Source organism: Juglans microcarpa x Juglans regia, chromosome 4D (assembly GCF_004785595.1).
Source record: "Juglans microcarpa x Juglans regia isolate MS1-56 chromosome 4D, Jm3101_v1.0, whole genome shotgun sequence".
NCBI lineage: Eukaryota > Viridiplantae > Streptophyta > Magnoliopsida > Fagales > Juglandaceae > Juglans > Juglans microcarpa x Juglans regia.
Window position 1 is genome coordinate 7,166,900 of NC_054600.1, and position 19,278 is coordinate 7,186,177.

The following is a 19,278-nucleotide window of genomic DNA, read 5'->3' on the forward strand; positions in this document are numbered from 1 at the left end:
CATTAGATTTTTTTAACCCTCCCCTTGAAGATGTCGCCACTTGTGTCCCCGCTTTTTTCTAATCGATTAATTCATTAAAACCACCAATACAACACCATGGACCTGGAAAAGATCTAGGTATAGATTCCATGTGCTTTCAAAAAATTTCTTTGAATTGCCAATGTGCCAATGCATAAACAAAAGTGATAAGCCATGGATTATAATGAGGATCAAAGTAGACTAAAATAGATATTGCATTCATATTAATATTGACCGGTTCACTATCTACACTCGATCGCCAAACAAGTAGAAGGCCTCCTTCGTTGCTTGAGGTCGGGTAATTCACAAAATTATGGAAACCCAAGCTATTTACAATAGATATGATGCGACCAAACGACACCATGGTTTCCGACAAAAAGATTATATCTGGATTATAATTCCTAATATTGGCCCTTAATGATCTGATTGCCTTGGGGCGGGCCAAACCCCTATAATTCCAAATCAGTGTCTTCATTTGGATGGGGGAGCCATGTTGGAGCTTGCCTCTTTAGTTTTTTTGGATTTCTTGGAGTCTGGTAAAACTGATCTGAAATATGGAATGGACCTTGATGCTTCTCTTTCTTTCTTAATTTTCCCAACTGGTTTAGATTTCAATTTCAGCAACCTGCAAGCCAAATCTACATCATCTGAAGAGCATATTGGGTTCTCTTGTTTTCCCTCTCTCTTTGGGCTTTATGTTTTTTCTTTACTTGCTGGTGGTCTTCAGAAATAATAGAGGATGTGAAGGGAAATATTTTTCCATATGGGAGACTTCAATTTTGTAGGGACTTTTTTTTCTGGGCTATATGTGCTTGTACTTTAATTAATGGGCCATGCTGAGTAAAAGTTGAGAGTGGAGAGATGGGCTTACATTGAATATCCAGATGTTGATTTCATTTTGGTCTTGACTTGGCTGCTGCTGTTCACTTGGAGCTTTGACTTTCTTTGCTGATGTAGATGTCCTCGTCTGAGAAGCATGCAGGTTAACTGTCAGTTTGTGGCTCCCAATTGTAGAAAAAATATCTCCCATATTTATCGCCTCTGTCATGGCTTTTAAAGAGAAATATCTTCTTTTAGGAAAATATGGTTTTGTCTATTTTGTTGATGAAAATGTATTAATAGTGTAGAGATTGAACTCTTGATTGATAAGTTTTGCAGATGAATGAACCCACGGCTCACTTGTCCCTAACAGAATTAAAGCCGATTTATCTTCTCTCCTTCCCTGCAGGTCCTCCATCACTTCAAAAGTTCATTTCACTGTATTTGATGGGAGAGGGTTCAGTGGGCTTAACTGTATTCCGTATTGAGAGACCTAGCAGTTGTTGATAAAGACTTATTGCTAACAGTCGATGAATTTATTTCTTTGAATAGTACTTCATTTGAGGAAGCCGAAGCAGTTGGGCTTGGCACGAGTGTTGAGAGTGATGTGAATTGGTCATTCCGTCGTGAAGAGGTCTGCTTGTTGGTTCAATGTTCTTTTGGAGCCATCTGCCATGCAATGTTTCGTGCATCGGCACAAATAATGCTAGAAGTTGGTCAGTTTGGATTTGTTCTACCACTTTTGCTTTTTGGTTGAAATCATTGATGGAGAATAACGCCCTGTTTTGATTTGGAAAGTGTTTCATCTCATCTCATCATTAAAATTTTTTCAAATTTTCACACAAAATATAATAAACAATTCAACTTTTTCAAATCTCAATTCAACTTTCTCAACTCCAAAAACAATAATAATATTAAAAAAATATTATAACAATATTTTTTTTCAAATTTCATCTTTCATCTAAAATATCTCATCTCATCTCTGAATCCAAACCAACCTCTTTTTGAAAAGAAACTCTCACCGCCTTTTGTTGATTCAGTGAAGTGGCAGTTTGAGCTTGGTCCGAAATGTAAGATTGCATTCCATGGGTTTTGACCAAAAATGTTTCCACTGTTTGTGTCCGATAGAAGGCTTGGAGTGATTCTACTGCATGTGAGCTCAACAATAAATCTGGGAGTGCTTCTAATTGGGTTGTTCCTTGTGATGAAGCTTCAGGGAGTTCATCAATTTTTCCTTTTCCTTTTTTTACTCCCATCAGTTTTTTGGCTTCTTGTGTTTTGTTGCTGCTTGTGTTCTCCTTTTGTTAATTCAAGCAAATTAATTGTGTATTTCTCGATTTTCCTTCCATGCTTTTGTCAAGTTGCATTGTTGCTTGAAAAGGTGCTTGATTTTGTTGTGGCGGTGGGTTTGATCCTGTATTGTACGTATTAGCTCTGAGCCAAGAACCAAAGGGTAACTCTAAGGGGAAGGTTTTTAGAAATCTATAGAAAATCTGTGAGTGTCCTAGCATCCCACAAGTATTACAAAAATCCGATAGTCTTTCCTATTTGAATGATACCCAAGTGTCTATGCTATAATCTCTAGAGAGACAAAAGCCTTGCTTGAGAGGCTTGGTTATGTCTATTTCAACCTTCATTCTTATAAATGTTTTACAGGCTATCCCAAATTGTGGGTCTCCACCCACCTCCACTAATTTTCCAATAACATTAGCTATTTTTGTTGCATTTTCCATTGTCATGTGATCTAAAGTAAGACCATGAATTTGCACATGAAACATAGAAGAATTTAGACTTATCTCCTGCCAAGTGGAACCTCGTGGCCACGATTTTAGCATGAGCAGATGGCCTTTGAAGTTCCAAGGAGCTTGGTTGAGCATCCTCTGCTTGTCTTGGGGAGTTTAGAAAGTGAAAAGGAAGAGGTTGACCCCTAAGTCTTCAATGTGGAAGTTTTTGATGAAGTTCCAAGCTGCCTTGAAGCTTGCATGCAGTGATATTTTGTTTAATGGACATGTTGCTACTATTCTTCCCACTAGTGCAAGTTCTGTGGTCACCTTTGCATAGTAATGAGCTGGCTCCAGATTTAGATCTTGTCAGGAAAGTTCTTCCAATTTTTGGATTAAAAAGTCCATATCCATGTTGAAGTTTGTTGGTGAGTGGCTTGTTTCTGTGTGGAAGGGTGAGAACGAAGGCAGTTGATGGTGTTGCTGTTACTCCAGAGGGATGAGTAGTCGTAATGGAGGCTCTATGACTAAGAACATTTGCATTCACTACCCTAAATATCCTTTTCCCTTATAATTTGGAGGAAAGTTTAGGGTTTTCACCACAAACTCTCCTCCATCCACTATACATCCCGAATTGTTCTTTTCGTTGGCTGCTATTTGTTGCTCCTACGTCTCCCTCCCTTTGACCGTTAGGTGCCTTCGTCGTTTTTGCCCCTCCCTCGCACCGCAACCACCATTGATGTCAGCCTCTCCATCGGTTCATCATTGTAAGTATCCCTATACCCTCTCGCTTTCCTCCATTGCTGGGTTCCCTTATTTTCATTTGCACATAATGACGATTCAGCCTCATGCGGTGCGGTTTTGGAATTTCATCCATTCGAGATCCTCCATGGTTGTTTGCATCGAGCTTCTCTATCTCATTTCACTGAGAATAAGGTTCCTCCATTGCTAGATTTTCAGATCCAACGTTTTGACAAAAAACTCTAGATTTCCTTCTGGTTTTCAGATCTCCTTCGAATAAATGTTTTTCTTAGATTTTTGTTGCAATGTATTTTCATCATTACTGTGATAATCATTTTTTATGCTTAGATTTGGAGCTATTTTTCATTAATTTGTGAATTGCAATTTAGGGAAAGAAATCCTAAATTTTTCTGAGCAATTGTTTCCTCCATGTACTGAGATTTCCATTTTCTATGCTTTGATTTGGGGTTATTTTCCACTGAACTATATATTGCACATTATGAAAAACAATTCTAGATATTTTTGCCTATTGTTGGATTAATCTGTGCTGTTCAATTGCTCGGTGATGTTGGATTGGTATGTGCTGTTTCATTGCTCTGTGTTGTTTCATTGCTTTGCGTTGTTGGATTGCGACCATGTTGTTTCATTGCTTTGTGTAGTTCCATTGCTCTGTGCTATTTCATTGCTCTATGCTATTTCATTGCTTTGTGCAGTTTCCTTGCTCTATGCTGTGAATTGCTATGTGCAATTTCATTGCTTTGTGCAGTTTCATTGCGTTGTGATGTTTAATTGCTCTATGTTGTTTCATTGCTCAGTGTTGTTTCATTGGTCTTTGTTGTTCCATTGCGACCCTGTTATTTCATTGTTATGTGCAGTTTCATTGGTCTGTGTTGTTCCATTGGTCTATGTTGTTTCATTGCAAACTTGTTGTTTCATTGCTCTTTGCTCTTTCGTTGCTTTGTTATGTTCCACTACGACCATGTAGTTTCATTGCTATGTGTAGTCTCAATGCTCTGTGCAGTTTCATTGCTCGGTGTTGTTTCGTTGTTCTGTGTTATTCTATTGTTCTGTGTTGCTTCATTGCTTTGTGTTGTTTCATTGCTCTGTGCTGTGAATTGCAATTGAAGGTTTAGGGTGAAAATCCTAAACTTTCGTCCAAATTTTAGGGGAAAAGGATGTTTGCGGCACTAAATGCAAATGAATATGACTTACTTTAGTTATGTCTTACTTAAATTCATGCAATTTAACGTGAATATTAAATTCATGCCTTACTTTAGTTATCAAAGGAGAGAAGATAAAAAATGTTACTGGTGTGAAAAGGACTAACAAAATGTTACCGTTGGGGAAAACACCAACAAAAGGTTATCGTTAGAGAAAGAATAACAAATGTCACCATTGGCGGAAGGTTGAAAATAATTAAACGTTAGATGAAGACAAAAGTTGTTACCGTTACACAATATAAATAAAATATCACCGTTATATATGCAGACAAAAATATATTAAAAAATATCATCGCGTTGGAAATCACACATTTAAGAAAAAATTATTATTCTTAATACTTTATTAATTTTAAAAGTAATATTGTATCCGAATTAAAGTCATATAAAGTGTTTACAAAATATAGTATAATGTATTTTTAAAAGCAAGAGGAAAAAGATAAAAAAAGTTAGTAGTTAAGAATATAAATGGAAGTGAGAGAAAAAAAGTGATAAAAAAAGAATATGAAAATATTATTTTAATAGAATAGGGAAATATAGAGAATGAGATGTATGAGGTTTTTTAAAGATAGGTAAAATTTAGGATAAAATTTAAGGAATGGGGTATTTTAGTTAAAATTTAGAGAATTTTATAGGGAACCGAATAAGGATGCTCTAAATTAAAAGATATTTTATTTGATCTTGATTTGTCAATTTTATTTTATCAATTAGCCAATTAACAACTAATTATCCTAACAATTGTGAATTTTACGGTGTTGGTTTCTCTATTAAAGAAGTGGTGAATAATCGCACATTGTTGAACGGACGACGAAAGGGTAACTTATATGTATTGTCCCTACCACTTGAAGCACACTCCTACACTTGATTTCAAACTTTTCTGAAGAAGTGTGGCATCAACGTTTGAGACATCCCCAAGCATCTACACTTGGTGTTCTTCTTTCTCAAGGCTTTATTTCTATTCTCAAAAAAAAAAAAAAAATCTCGTTGTGAGAGTTGTCAGTTAGACAAAATGAGCAAATTTACATTTTTATCCTCTTCTACTATTGGTTTAATTGTATTTGATAAAGTTTATTGTGATTTATGGGGATCCACCCTAGTTTTATATGTTGGAAAATTTCAATATTATGCATGTCTTGTTGATGCTTTTTCTAAATATATATGATTATTCTTTATAAAAAAAAAATCTGTTTTTTTAATGTCTATTTAATTTGAAAAATTTTATTGAACGTCAATTCAACGAAAATATCAAAATCGTTCAAACCGATGGTAGTGGTGAGTTCACCAACACACAACTCAATCTTCACCTTCAACAACAAGGTATTCTCCATCAATAATCATGTCCTCATACACCAGAACAGAATGGCTCAGTGGAACGACAACATCAAACAATTCGTGAATTAGGTATGACCTTATTTTTTCAAAGTGATGTTCCAAAACGTTTTTGGGTCAAAGTTTTTTCAACTACTGTTTTCTTAATAAATCATCTTCATTCCACTACATTAGATCTTAACTCACCATTTTCCCTTCTTCATGGTCATTAGCCTGAGTACACATATCTTTAGGTCTTTGGGTTCTAAATGCTACCCATATACTTGGGACAATAAGCACAACAAATTTGATCCAAAAACTCTCCCATGTATTTTTATGGGCTATAATGACAAACACCAAGAGTATAAATGCTACCACCCCACCTCTCGTCGAACCTTCATCACCTGACATGCTGTTTTTTATGAATCCACCTTCCTTTACAAACAGCTTGGGAATCTCCACCTCCCTCCCACTTCTGACCAAAGTTTGTCAACATTTATGGATTGGCATTCACCAAGCTCTATGCTTTCTAACCCAACAAGTGTCTCTTCTGTTTAGGTACCTCTTCCACCAGCTAATCCCACGTAAAGCTGTCTCCTCGGGCTTCACCCCTGAGTCGAGCCTCCTAGTGCCCAACATGATGACCTTCCCCCCTTTGCCGAGCCCCCTTCTCGCCCATTGATCCACTTGTTTCGGATCCTCCTTGCCACAACAGGGTAACGTGCTCTCAGGCTAGGATCCACAAACCCAAGGAACCAAAGAGAATATGCTTCGCCCTTAACCATGCTGGCTGGACCAAAGCACTGCAAGATGAGATCCAAGCTCTCCAAGACAACAACACTTGGACACTCGTGCCTCGTTCCCCTCACATGGATGTTATTGGTTGCAAATGGGTCTTCTAGACCAAAATCAATGCCGACTGGTACTGTCAATTGGTCAAAAGCTTGCCTTGTTGTCAAGGGCTTCCACTAAATGGATGGTGTCAATTATACATAGACGTTCTCTTCTATAATCAAGCTCGGCACCTTCCGGATCATTCTCAATATTGCCCTTGTTCGCCATTGGGATATTCGCCAACTCGATGTTAAGAATGCCTTCCTCCATGGTGATCTCTAGGAGGACATGTTTGTTTGCCAATCTCCAGATTTTATCCATCCCACTTTTTCTTCTTGTGTTTGCAAGTTAAACAAGGCCTTATATGGCTTCAAACAGGTCCCTCGCGTGTGGTTTGATAAGTTTAGTACTTTCCTTATTGCCTATGCTTTCCAGTATAGCTCTGCTAACTCTTCACTTTTCATATATCACTCATCTCTAGGCACGATCTTTTTACTCTTATATGTAGATGATATTCTTCTCACTAGTTCAAACCCCTCACATCTTAATGCCTTCACTACTACTCTTAGTCAACAATTTGCTATGAAAGATCTGGTTCTCATACACTATTTTTTAGGCATTCAAGTCACCCACAACTCCCAGGTGTAGTTTTATCTCAATCTAAGTATGCTCTTGAGATGTGATTAAGAAAATGATCATTAGTGAATTTGTATTTTTTCTTAATGATTAATGATGTTTAAGAAAATACTTTAAAAGAATAATTTACATTAGTGTGCATATTTGAGAAGCACGGTTGGTGTTGCCTAAACATTATCCTAAAATAAAATAACAAAATCTTAATAGGATTGGCTAGTCAACTTTGATCTAGATGGGACCAATAAACTGATTGCTAACTTTCTAAATAGTAAAGGTGGAAAAAGTTGGCACATTCTTTTAAGAAAAAATGCTACTTTACCCGCTCAATTTGCCCTCTCATTTTGATAACTCAAGTATTTTATTTTATTCTAAATTTTTTTCTTTACTTAATAGTTAAGGAAGTGACTATTAGTATATTAATATATTTTTTTTATATTTTTTGAAAATGTTTTAAAATGATAAGAAAATATGAATAAAAAAATTGAAAAAAAATAAAAAGGTGATTTTGTCCTCGATGTAAGTTGCAGCGGGCTACTCTGAGTGGCAGAGTAGCACTACTCCTCCTTTAATACGCCTAAATGGCTGTGAGATTTGGACGATCTCTCCAAGTGGCAGTTCGAATGGTGACTACAAAGGCTCTTAAAATTAAAATTAGGAGTGATGCTAAAAATCTTCTCACACAGTACATTTTATATGTTTTAGATTTTAATTAATTTTATTTTTACTAAACTAATTAAGTTGTTTTTCCCATAATTCATACATCACATACTTTTTATGAAAAAGAGAAAAAAATAAAATAAAAGAGATATGGTGTGTGATGTATGGAATGCTAAGAAGAATTATTATAAAATTAGAATCTATAAAAGTTTAGGGCTCTTATTTTTGGATTTATTGATTTAGTTTATTGTAAAGTAATTAATGAAATCACGATGATAGGAGAGCATAAAAACCATTTTTACAGAAAAAAAGATTGAGATCAGAGGGGTTGAAAAAAAAAAAAGAAACCCTAATGAATTGTAAATGATATATGGTAGTTATTTTATAAAATTTTAATACTTTGTTTCTGTACGTAATATTAGAAATATATTATAAACTCTTTTACACATATATTAAGGAAAGCGGTCGATATTGTTATATTAGAAATTTGTGGAAAAATGGTAAAGGAACACTGCTAAGGTCGGTCGATGTTAACCCAAGGGAAATTTTACCTGAATTAAATTTGGAATTGCTTAGCTGATCACTTTTGTACAGCCTGAATGAAGAGTTGTATCTCATAATTAATGTATAGCTGGTATAGAGCACTTGAACTCTCACACTTCTGCATTCTCAAACGTCTTGTCCAATAGCTAGCATTAATAATTGATGAAAGCCTCAATATATACATGAATTGCATCCATTTACACAACATGGCCTGGAGTACTGACCCACCACACATTTTAATTCCTTACTACGCGTTAGAAACGATAAGGTACAACAATATGACTACCCATTTCCAAACAACAACAAAGATGAGCCTAATTTCTAATTTTAAACCAATATAAGGAATAAAGGTATTATATAATTCGGAAAAAGGATGCTGATATAGAAGGCGCACCCCATACTCTTTCACCTTCACGCTCGAGCTACTTGTTTTAACTAATGCTCCAATGTAGCTCCATCCATCCAAATTATTTGATTGCTCCAAAAACCACTCGGCTGGTAGATACAGCCCAAACCCAAATGGCCCTACAGAAGGGTGATCTTTGGAGGCACGAAGGACTAAGGGTTCTTTTAGAGGACCTTCATTAGTCTAAAAATGATAAACAAACTCAATAAACTGGCCTTCAGTAGGATGACTGCCTTTGAAAATCCTTGGATCTGAATTCTCTACCTCATCATCAACTTCATAAAAAGCAAAATGAAAAATATCCCTTCCTTACTATTATTATCTAAGTTTGGATGGATTTGAAGTGTTACATGAGAACCCAAACTTCTCATGTTGAAACACTCTCAAATTTCAGCTCCCAGGGAAGAGCCACACATTAACTTGGGGTTAAAACAATTATTTTTCTCCACGTGAAGTAAAAACAAAAATAGTAAGATGTTAATTGGAGTATATTAAATAACCACTCCCACAAACATCTTAAGAAGAGATCATGGTAGAAACCAAATGAGGGAGTTTATAAAGTAAACTGAGATGCTGCTACAAAATTTTCAAAAGAAAGGATTGGCATTGGAGTGATTGCTAGAGATTCTCAAGGGCAGGTGATTGGCACATTACAAGCTCCCAAATCAATAAACTGTGATTCTTTTACTGCAGAAGATTATGGTTTTCTGTCAGCTGCAATTTTCTCCAAAGAGATGGGGTTGTCCAAGGTTGTATTTGAGGGGGATGTTATGCAAGTTGTTTCGATGGCAAACAAGGTTGAAACAAATTTCAGTTTAGTTTTTCCACTAATTGCAGATGCCAAAGGAGTACTAACAGCCCTGAATTTAAAGTCTGTTATTCATACGAATAGACAGACAAATATGGCAGCACATATTTTGGCACGAGTTGGGTTAGATTTTGTAGAAGACAAGTATACATTGGAAGAAATTCCATTATGTATTCAATCTACTGTAATTAGCGATTTGATGTAATGTCTTCTGTTATCAATGAAATTCAGTTTCATTTCAAAAAACAAAAAAAACAAAAGAAGAGAAGAGACTCACAACGTCATAGCCTTTTGTTTGCAAATTACTTTCTTCATGATTCAAGCTTCTAATGTAGTAGACTTTGTCATCATAACCAATATAGAAGGCCCCAATAGAGTCATCATTGGTAATAAACATTTCTTATGTAGAGCAAGCATCATTTGAGCAAAGCTCTGGCACTGCGAAAAACTTAGTGAATTTGATAGCAGTTCCACCTTTATACAATTGTTCCAGATACCCCTCACCATTCATGTCTGGAATTCCACCAAGTGCTAGGCAATCAGATACATCCAGAATTTTAAGAGATGACAAACTACAAATAACGTTCGGAAAAATTAAGAGCTTTTTGCAGTTATGTAAAGACAATATGGAAAGGCCGAATAAACTCTTAAATGATGGGGGTAGATCCTTTATGGCAGTACCATCCAAATAAAGTAACCACAAAGAAGTCATGTTCCCACAATGTCTAGGAGCTTCTCAAATCTTGAACAATCAGAAGATAAAAATGTTCAACAGACTCCAGGCTAATGTCATTGGGAAAGCTTTTAAGGCATTCGCAATCATGTATTTAAGGCGTTCGCAAGCATGTAGATTCAATCGTCTAAGTCGTTCGTGAACACCAATAGATTTCTAGACCTTAGATAAACTTGTACAACCTTCAAGGTCTAGTGTCTCAAAACTTGGGACTTCGGTGAAGTCTGGTGTCTCCAACAAGTTTTGAGAGCAACTAAGATCAAAGGATTTCAAGCTCCCAAAACTCTGTTATAAAATAATAAATATTGAACCAAAAGAAAAAAACATTAACTAGCTTAGTACCATTAGTAGAAAGAGGAACAAGAAGAAAACACCTTACACTAATTCCCTTCCATAGTTGCTTGATGTGACTGCATGGAAATCTAAGTTCAATAAGATTGTCTGCTTGAAAGCTATTTGACAACGATTTTGAAGGATATTCAGACCATTCTAGCACCCGTAACCCATGTGTTGGCATGAATATTAAAGGGTCGTTGTGCCAATGCAGATTCAATAACTTATCACAGAGATTAGAAATACTCATGTTGACAAAACTTGTGTTGTGAATTTTAAGAATTCTCAATTTCTTCATCTTTCAGAAGGCTCTAACACTGAATCATTCCTCATTTTGATTAGGTAAGTTTAGCACTATGCCTTCAATCACGACAGTTCACTAAAAACCAAGAACAATAAAATTGTGCGAGAAATATTTGCAAAAACCTTAAGAATTAGAATGAAAATACACTATACATGATTTATATCTAGATTAATCCACTTACAGTATTATTCTTCAACACATGAAGGACATCCTTACAATGCCACAATCTACTATGCCAACCAGGCTCTTCGGGGGATTCGTCTTAAATATTTCTTGACCCATTTTTTTTTTGTAGCAAATCATGCATCCTCAACCGTTTAGATGAGATAGTTATAAGACATTTCTCCATGAGAATATCAATATTGAGGTATGGGAAGTAACCAAAACTTTCTAATATATCCATTAAAATGTTATCTAAAACATCTCCATTGAAAAAGCACCTTATATCTAAAAATAGTTTCTTTTGCAAATCCTCCAATCCATCAAAACCTACTTGAAGTATATCTGAAATTCCTTTATTAGGATTTACTTTCAGTTGATCCCAAGCACCTTTTCCTGCATTTGTTCCTCTACCAAACAAGGAGGACCCTAAAACTTTGAGAGCTAAAGGAAGGCCTTGAGCATATTTCATAAAGCCTTTGGATAAATCCACATAATTTTCTTCAGGATAGGGTTTCTTGAAAGCTGCCAAGCTAAAGAGCTGCAATGCTTCATCATTATTCAACTCATTTACCTTATAGATATAATTCACTCCATGTCTTTTCAAAAAATGGTTATCTATGCTCGTTAAAATGATTCTACTCCTCGAACCAAACCAATCATGGCTCCCTGCTAATGCTGTTAGATGTTCTTCCCTTTCCACATCATCAAGGACTAAAAATACTATTTTATAACATAGTCTATTCCGTATCATATTCATTCACTCACGATCGTCCCAAATATTTATTGCCCTTTCCATGAAGATCTTAGAAAGAAGTTATTTTTGTAAAGAAACTAAACCATGATTTCTAGTTTCTTCTCTAATACAGGCAATGAAGCTGCTAGCTTCAAATTTGTAAGATATTCTATCATAAATGACTTTTGCCAAAGTTGTCTTACCCACTCCAGCCATACCATGAATTCCTATAAAGCGAACATCGGCCAATCCAATACCAAGTATGTTCATCATTTCCTCCACACGGGATTCTATTCCAACAAGGTCCTTGGAAAGAGTTGAAAAGTTACGACTCAATCCTTGAAGTATCCTTTTAATGATTTCTTGGACAATTGTTGATTCATATCGGGGAAAAATGATAAGATAATTAATTATTATGAGATAGTGATAGACTTTCAAGAGCCAAATGCATGATAATGTATTAATGTGCAATATAGCATATTGTAAGGAGCATGGTTTTGGGATTTTGGTTTTAACCCCCATGCTCCCTTTGTATAAGGTATTACTCTACCATAAATAAGGATTATTAATAAAATTAGAGTACCGTTCTCATATCTTTAATATTATAGTACCCTAATAATATTTAATTTTTGACCTTTACATTTCCATTGTTTTTTGGTGAGAATTAGGAGAGTTTGGGTGTTGTTTCCAAATTAGAATCCATAGGAGAATTGTAGCTTTTGATAAGGAAACCGGGTTTCTTGGTACGTTGATGATCTGGGAGTTGCTATTGATGCGAAATCCAAAGGGACAAGGCAGCATGATGTAGTTTCATATAATTGATAGTAAAGTACAAGGGAATCGGCTTTGGGAGCAATGTAATGATATGTAGTCAAAAGTAATTGATTCATATAGTAAAGCAGCTAGAGGAAGGAAGTTGTAGCTCTGAGGATGAAGGGAAGCCATAGAATGCATGTCGACTTTTAGAGGAATAGATATGGATGCAAAATAAGAAGGTAGTCAGTCCCTAGAGAGGAGGAACCATGAATGATAATACAATTAATAGTCAGACAAATATATATATTTTAAAAAAATCCAACCAAGAGGGAAAATTGGATGATGGCAATAGCTAAATGGCCAATGGTTGAAGATGAAACGATTAATATCAGGGGGCAAGCACCAATTGAATGGGCAGGCAAATCCCCCTGATCATTTCCCTAAATTTGTGGTCATCCACAACCAAAAGCAACCAAACAGATCTTGATTCAGAAACATTAAAGAGATCATCAAATATCCAATCTGACGTACAAATCTGCGTACCACGTAAAGTCATATCAATTTATAAATTTATTTTTATGAAATCTCTTCAGGGGGTTTGAATAGTGAGTTGAGATGAGATGAAAGTTGAAAGTTGAATAAAATATTTTTAGAATATTATTTTTTAATATTGTTTGAATAAAAGTTGAAAGTTGAAAGTTGAAAAAGTTAAATTGTTTATTATATTTTGTATGAAAATTTGAAAAATTTGTAATGATTTAGATGAGAATGAGATGAAATGTTTTTTTTGTATCCAAACCTAATCGTGGCAGTAGCACTTCTCTAACAAAAAAATTAATAGATCATAAGGATCAAATGTTAAATTTATTTAATTAAAGAGATTAGATTTCACATCAAGAAGTTATAATTTTTGTCACATGAGCTGGATCGCTAACTGATCAACACGAGTCTAACATGTGTGTTTATATGGATCCAATTAAATTTGATTGGTACAACAGGTTGGAATCCAATTTTATGGGGGTACAAATTTGAGAATCTCCAACATATCCATGCATGCTCTCGCTATAAGAATAAAAGAAAATTTTTTATCAAAGATGAAAATGCCATCCGGATATGTTGCCCACTTCTTTCAAAGCAACTATCCACGTTTGCATCTTCTCCATATCAATATTAGGGTCTTCTTCATGCCTAGCAAAAGCTTCTGCAAAGGCCTCTAGTTGGTTTCGTACCTCAAAGGGATCAACATGGTAGAAAACAAGCAAAACTGTCAAACCCATCTCTCTCATGCATTCGACAATCTGGGCAAGTTCAGTCAAGCACCATCTTGTGGAAGCATAGTTTTTTGAGATAATGGGGATGGCGTACATGGATTCACGAATTGCTTTCAAGAGCTCTTGAGAAATATACTTTCCTCGCGCAAGTTTCTCATTGTCTTTAAAGGTGATAATGCCTTTCTTTTCTAAAGCAGTGTATAAATGGTTTGTAAAACTCTTGTGGGTGTCTTCACCATGGAAATTGAGGAAAACATCATGTATCCATCGAGGTCTTGGAGAAGTGGAAGAAGACGGTGGTATTGATGATGAGGCTCTTTGAGTGCTTAGGGGAACCATTGGACACTTGAAAAAAAAAGTGTTTAAGGAAATGTTTGCTAGTAATTTGGAGATCACTTGGAGAATTATGAGAAGAGATTGACTATTAATGCTAAGAGTCGACCCATTCCTGACATACCATGTTTTAAAGGGCAAGTTCGGCAAGGACAAGATGATCTTAGGATGAGAAAAAGCAAGTTGATGATAAAACTTTATGACATTGTCAAACTTGGGTCACAGTCAACAGAAAAACACAATCACCTATGTCTTGCATTGGAAAAGGTTCACAAAGAGTTACTTGCAATGGATGATCATATAGAATGTTCACAAAGAGGGAAGTCAACCAATGACCTTCACATGGTAAGAAGTCAAGTTGTATCGAACTTTTCACAAACGGTCCAAGATTCTCCACCGGTGCCAACAAAAGGATGACCAAAATCTTTGAGAGTGAAGAACCCCAAAAAAAAAAACACAAACAACAAAGAAAAGACGTTGTAGCATTTGTAAGAATGAGGGACATACTAAAAGTAATTGTCTTTCAGTGAGGTATAGTAGTGTTGTAGTTATTTGTATTTTACCCGTTCTTAATGGAAGAAGTAAATAAAGTTTGTGTTTTTTGGTTGTTTATGTGGGGATTTTGGGCCAACAACTGACAACATATCGATACATTTGGAATCATAGTGGAAATTTTCTTATATCTTGTATGTGGTGATTTATTTATCTTTTGTTATGTTTAATTCAACTTGACATTATCGGTTAATGTATTCCGTCTTTATTTTAATGTGACAGGGAGTAATGTGGTAGTTTGACTTTCTTCACATGGTCATTTCTTTAAGTCTGATCAGATTGTCCTTCAATTTCTGTACCAATGTGGCAGTTTAACTGCAAGACATACTTGGATTTGATTTGGTTGTATTTTGTGGTTGTACCAATCTGGTTGTATTTTCTTTTGGTTTATCTATGACATGTATCCATGAATTTGATCTTGGTTTATCTATGACATTTATCCATAAAGAATTTCCAATCTGAATCTTGGTTTATCTATGACATAGAGAATTTCCAATCTGAAAATAAATAAACTAAGCAGCATCTTATCTCAAAATAAACTAATTCAATTTCAAATACATTCAAAATATGAAGGATGTTCTCATTACATTAACCACATTTAGTACATTCAACTTATCAAAGTGTTAAAAAAATGATCAGTGTTAAAAAAAGTACAACGGGTTAATGAGTTGTAGCACTGACCGAGATATATTGTAATTTTTTGGATACATAAAAATTACACCACAAACTATTATAAAAAATAACCATGACAAGATGAACATTTTCAAGACTCCCTTGTACTTCTTCTCCATTGCATTAAATTTAGACTCTTCGATGCGTAGCCACTCATGAAGTACCCTGTCGTTCCTCCGTTCAACTAATTCCAATGTCATCTTATAGCAATTGTCTTGCTCACTTTGAAGATCAATCCACTCAAAAAAAGCCACATTATTTATTCATCTTATAGTTTGGACAATTGTAAAATCTTCTACCAAAACTATCTACTTTTCCAAAAATCCGTAGCTTCGCTTGGTAGCTATAATAGCAAAGTGGTCTCTCCAAACTAGTTTTTTAATCCCCTCTTACGGTCCATGAATTTGACCCAGAATGAGAACCTGAACTTTTCATTTTTTTAAAAAAGAGACGACAGTCACATGTTCAAGAGTGACCCCAGCCCACATTATTAAAAAACCCTCACTTATAATGGACGAATACTGTAATAAACAATAAAAAACACTTGAGAAGCGTACAAAATAATCAATCCTATTCTATCAACTCAGGTGTCGTAACATAAACTCCCCCATTAAACCAAACTTTACACAAAAAAAAGCACTTCCCAGTACTTAACCAAAAACTGCCCAACCTGAATAAACCCATAAAAAATCAAATAAAACCATCCCACGTTCCAACCAATAAACCAATGAAAAAAAATACAATGAGTTATGAACGTAAATAAGGCAATTCCCACTGATCCGTACGTAAAAGGCCTTGAATTTTACCAGATCCAAAATCAACACCCATGATAATTCGATCAACATTCTTCGCACCCTCCTTGGGTAAAAAAGCCGTGACCATGTTAGCTTCCCTAAAAATATGATTGATAGAACCTCTTACCACCCTTAACAAACTTTGTATTTCTTCCCACATATACCAGAAATTACAAGCCCCCGTTCGGATCCATTAAAGTACAACTTTCGAATCAAATTTGATCAAAATATTAGTGAGCCCCAGGTTGGTCTTTGCAAAGGAATTCTGCCTATAGTGATTACATGGGCCTTATGGAGGAATCGGAGTGTAGCTAAAATGGAGGATGTGAAGGCAGACTGCTATGATGTTATTCGGGTGATTAAAGTTTCTCTTGTAGATATTTTTTCCAAACAATAGAAATTTAGGAAGAGACATGTTAATGATGAAAAGATTCTGAAGGAGTTAAATTGTCCAGCGGTTCCATTGATCAACAAAATTCCTAAAATGGTGTCTTGGAAAAAATCGATTACAGGTGTTTTTAAACTTAATGTGGATGGTTGTTCCATGGGAAATCCTGGTGCAGCTGGAGGGGATGGAGTAATTCGAGATGCAGAGGGTAAGGCCATGGCTGGTTTTACAAGGTACTATGGCGTTGCTACAAACACTTTAGCAGAAGGATGTGCTTTACTTGATGGTTTACCTTGAACTTTTCATTTGCTATTATAATATTGAAGAAAGTAAACAGTAACTGAAAATCATTTATTATCATTTGGCATTAATTTGAATCGTGCTAGCTAAAAAGAGCCCCCAGATCAGTAAGGACGTGCATGATGGTAGCTAGGAAAAACAATGTTGTGATGTGCTTTAACTCTCTCTGGCCTAATGGTGGGGTCCTTGGCTAGTGGAAAAGAAATGAATTCCACGCATGCATGCATGCATGGGAGAAGAAGTCTAGGCAAATGCTAGTTGGCATGAAGTCAGTGATCACGATATGGTAGTTATGATGGTGCACCAGATCCTCTGCATATAACATTTATAAGCTCTACTACTTTAGAGCAAAATGCGTTACAGTTGCATTACAGTTGCCTTACAGTTGTATTTACAGCAAAATGCATTACATCTATAAGCTCTGCCCATAATACCTAATAATCAAACTAGTTGAAGATTTTTCCCTTTAAATGAATATAAGAAAAACATAAACATCGAATGTTTTATGGCCCAGAACCTTCATAATTCAAAATACGTTTCATATAAGGCTCACTGGCTCAAAGTTAATACTCTCTCATTTCAGTAACCATATGCAAGACTAACATGTAAGAAGTTATGCTGACATCATTTCTCTAGATGTTAAAGTGGGAGAGGTGGAGTAGAAGGTAGATAACCAGTGAATACAACTCTGCAAATCTACATAAATGACAACAACAAAACCATCCTTAACACAAGAAACGAATAGGTACAACAATATGACTACCCATTTCCAAACAACAACAAAGATGATGCCACATTTTTAATATTAAACCAATATGAGGAATATGGGTATTATAGAATTCAGAATGAGGATGTTGAGATAGAAGGTGCGCCCCACACTCTTTCACCTTCACGTTCGAGCTACTTGTTTTAACTAATGCTCCAATGTAGCTCCATCCATCCAAATTATTTGACTGCTCTAGAAACCACTTGGCTGGTAGACACACCCCAAACGCACATGGCCCTACAAAAGGGCCTTTGGGGCACGAAGGACTAATGTTTCTTTTAGAGGACCTTCATTAGTCTCAAAATGATAAACAAACTCAACAAACTGGCCATCATCACGATGACTGCCCTTGAAAATCGTTGGATCTGAATTCTCTACATCATGATCAACTTCATAAATGGTAAGATGAACATATGCCTCCCACTTACTATTATTATCTAAGTTTGGATGGATTTGAAGTGTTACATGAGAACCAAAACTTGTCATGTTGAACCACTATCGAACTTTAGCTCCCAAGGAAGATCCACACATTACCTTGGGATTAAAACTATTAGTTTCCTACATGTGAAGTAAGAACAAAAAACAGAAAGATGTTAATTGGAGTATATTAAATAACCACTCCCACAAAACATCTTATGAAGAGATCAAAGAGACTCACAACGTCATAGCCTTTTGTCTACAAATTACTTTCTTCATAATTCAAGCTTCTAATGTAGTAGACTCTTTCATCAAAACCAAAATAGAAGGCCGCAATAGAGTCATCATTGGTCATAAACATTTATTGCGTAGAGCAAGCATCATTCGAACCAAACTCTGGCACTGCGAAAAACATTGTAAATTTGATAGCAGTTCCACCTTTATACAATTGTTCCAGATACCCCTCACCATTCATGTCTTGAATTCCACTAAGTGCTAGGCAATCAGATACATCCAGAATTTTAAGAGATGACAAACTACCAATAATGCTCAGAAAAATTGAGAGCTTTTTGCAGTTATGTAAAGACAATATGGAAAGGCCGCATAAACTCTTAAATGATGTTGGTAGTTCCTTTATGGCAGTACCATCCAAATAAAGTAACCGCAATGAAGTCATGTTTCCCACAATGTATAGGAACTTCTCAAATCTTGAACAATCAAAAAGATAAAAATGTTCAAGACACTCCAAGCTAATCTCAATTGCAAAGCTTTTAAGGCATTCGCAAGCATGTAGATTCAATCGTCTAAGCCGTTTGAGAACACCAATAGATTTCTGGATCTTAGATAAACTTGTACAACCTTCAAGGTCTAGTATCTCAAGACTTGGGCCTCCGGTGAAGTCTGGTGTCTCCAACAAGTTTTGGGAGCCGCTAGGATCAAAGCGTTTCAAACTCCCAAAACTCTATTATAAAACAATAAATGTATGATACTGTATTAATGTACAATACAACACATTATAAGGAGCATGGTTTTGGGATTTTGGTTGTAACCTCCTTG

General features: G+C 35.6%; 1 protein-coding gene, 2 long non-coding RNA genes and 1 pseudogene across 3 annotated transcripts; all 4 read right to left on the bottom strand.

Annotated features, from left to right (window-relative positions):
• Nucleotides 1–8,590: 8,590 nt before the first annotated feature.
• On the bottom strand, nt 8,591–10,417 carry LOC121259239. Its single transcript, XR_005939539.1, has 2 exons — nt 9,986–10,417; nt 8,591–9,343 (listed from the first exon to the last, which is right to left on the bottom strand). It is a non-coding gene; the product is annotated as an uncharacterized LOC121259239 (long non-coding RNA).
• A 923-nt stretch (nt 10,418–11,340) lies between these two features.
• Nucleotides 11,341–12,406, bottom strand: LOC121260097 (annotated as a pseudogene).
• Nucleotides 12,407–13,817: 1,411 nt separating this feature from the next.
• Nucleotides 13,818–14,339, bottom strand: LOC121260098 (TMV resistance protein N-like). Its single transcript, XM_041161949.1, has one exon. The coding sequence runs from the start codon at nt 14,337–14,339 to the stop codon at nt 13,818–13,820; it is 522 nt and encodes a 173-aa protein (XP_041017883.1).
• A 3,872-nt stretch (nt 14,340–18,211) lies between these two features.
• LOC121259240 lies at nt 18,212–18,976 on the bottom strand. Its single transcript, XR_005939540.1, has 2 exons — nt 18,464–18,976; nt 18,212–18,363 (listed from the first exon to the last, which is right to left on the bottom strand). It is a non-coding gene; the product is annotated as an uncharacterized LOC121259240 (long non-coding RNA).
• Between the last annotated feature and the right edge of the window lie 302 nt (nt 18,977–19,278).

Excerpts from the sequence above, each read along its gene's own strand:
- LOC121260098 (XM_041161949.1), bottom strand. The coding sequence starts at position 14,339 with ATGGTTCCCCTAAGCACTCAAAGAGCCTCATCATCAATACCACCGTCT.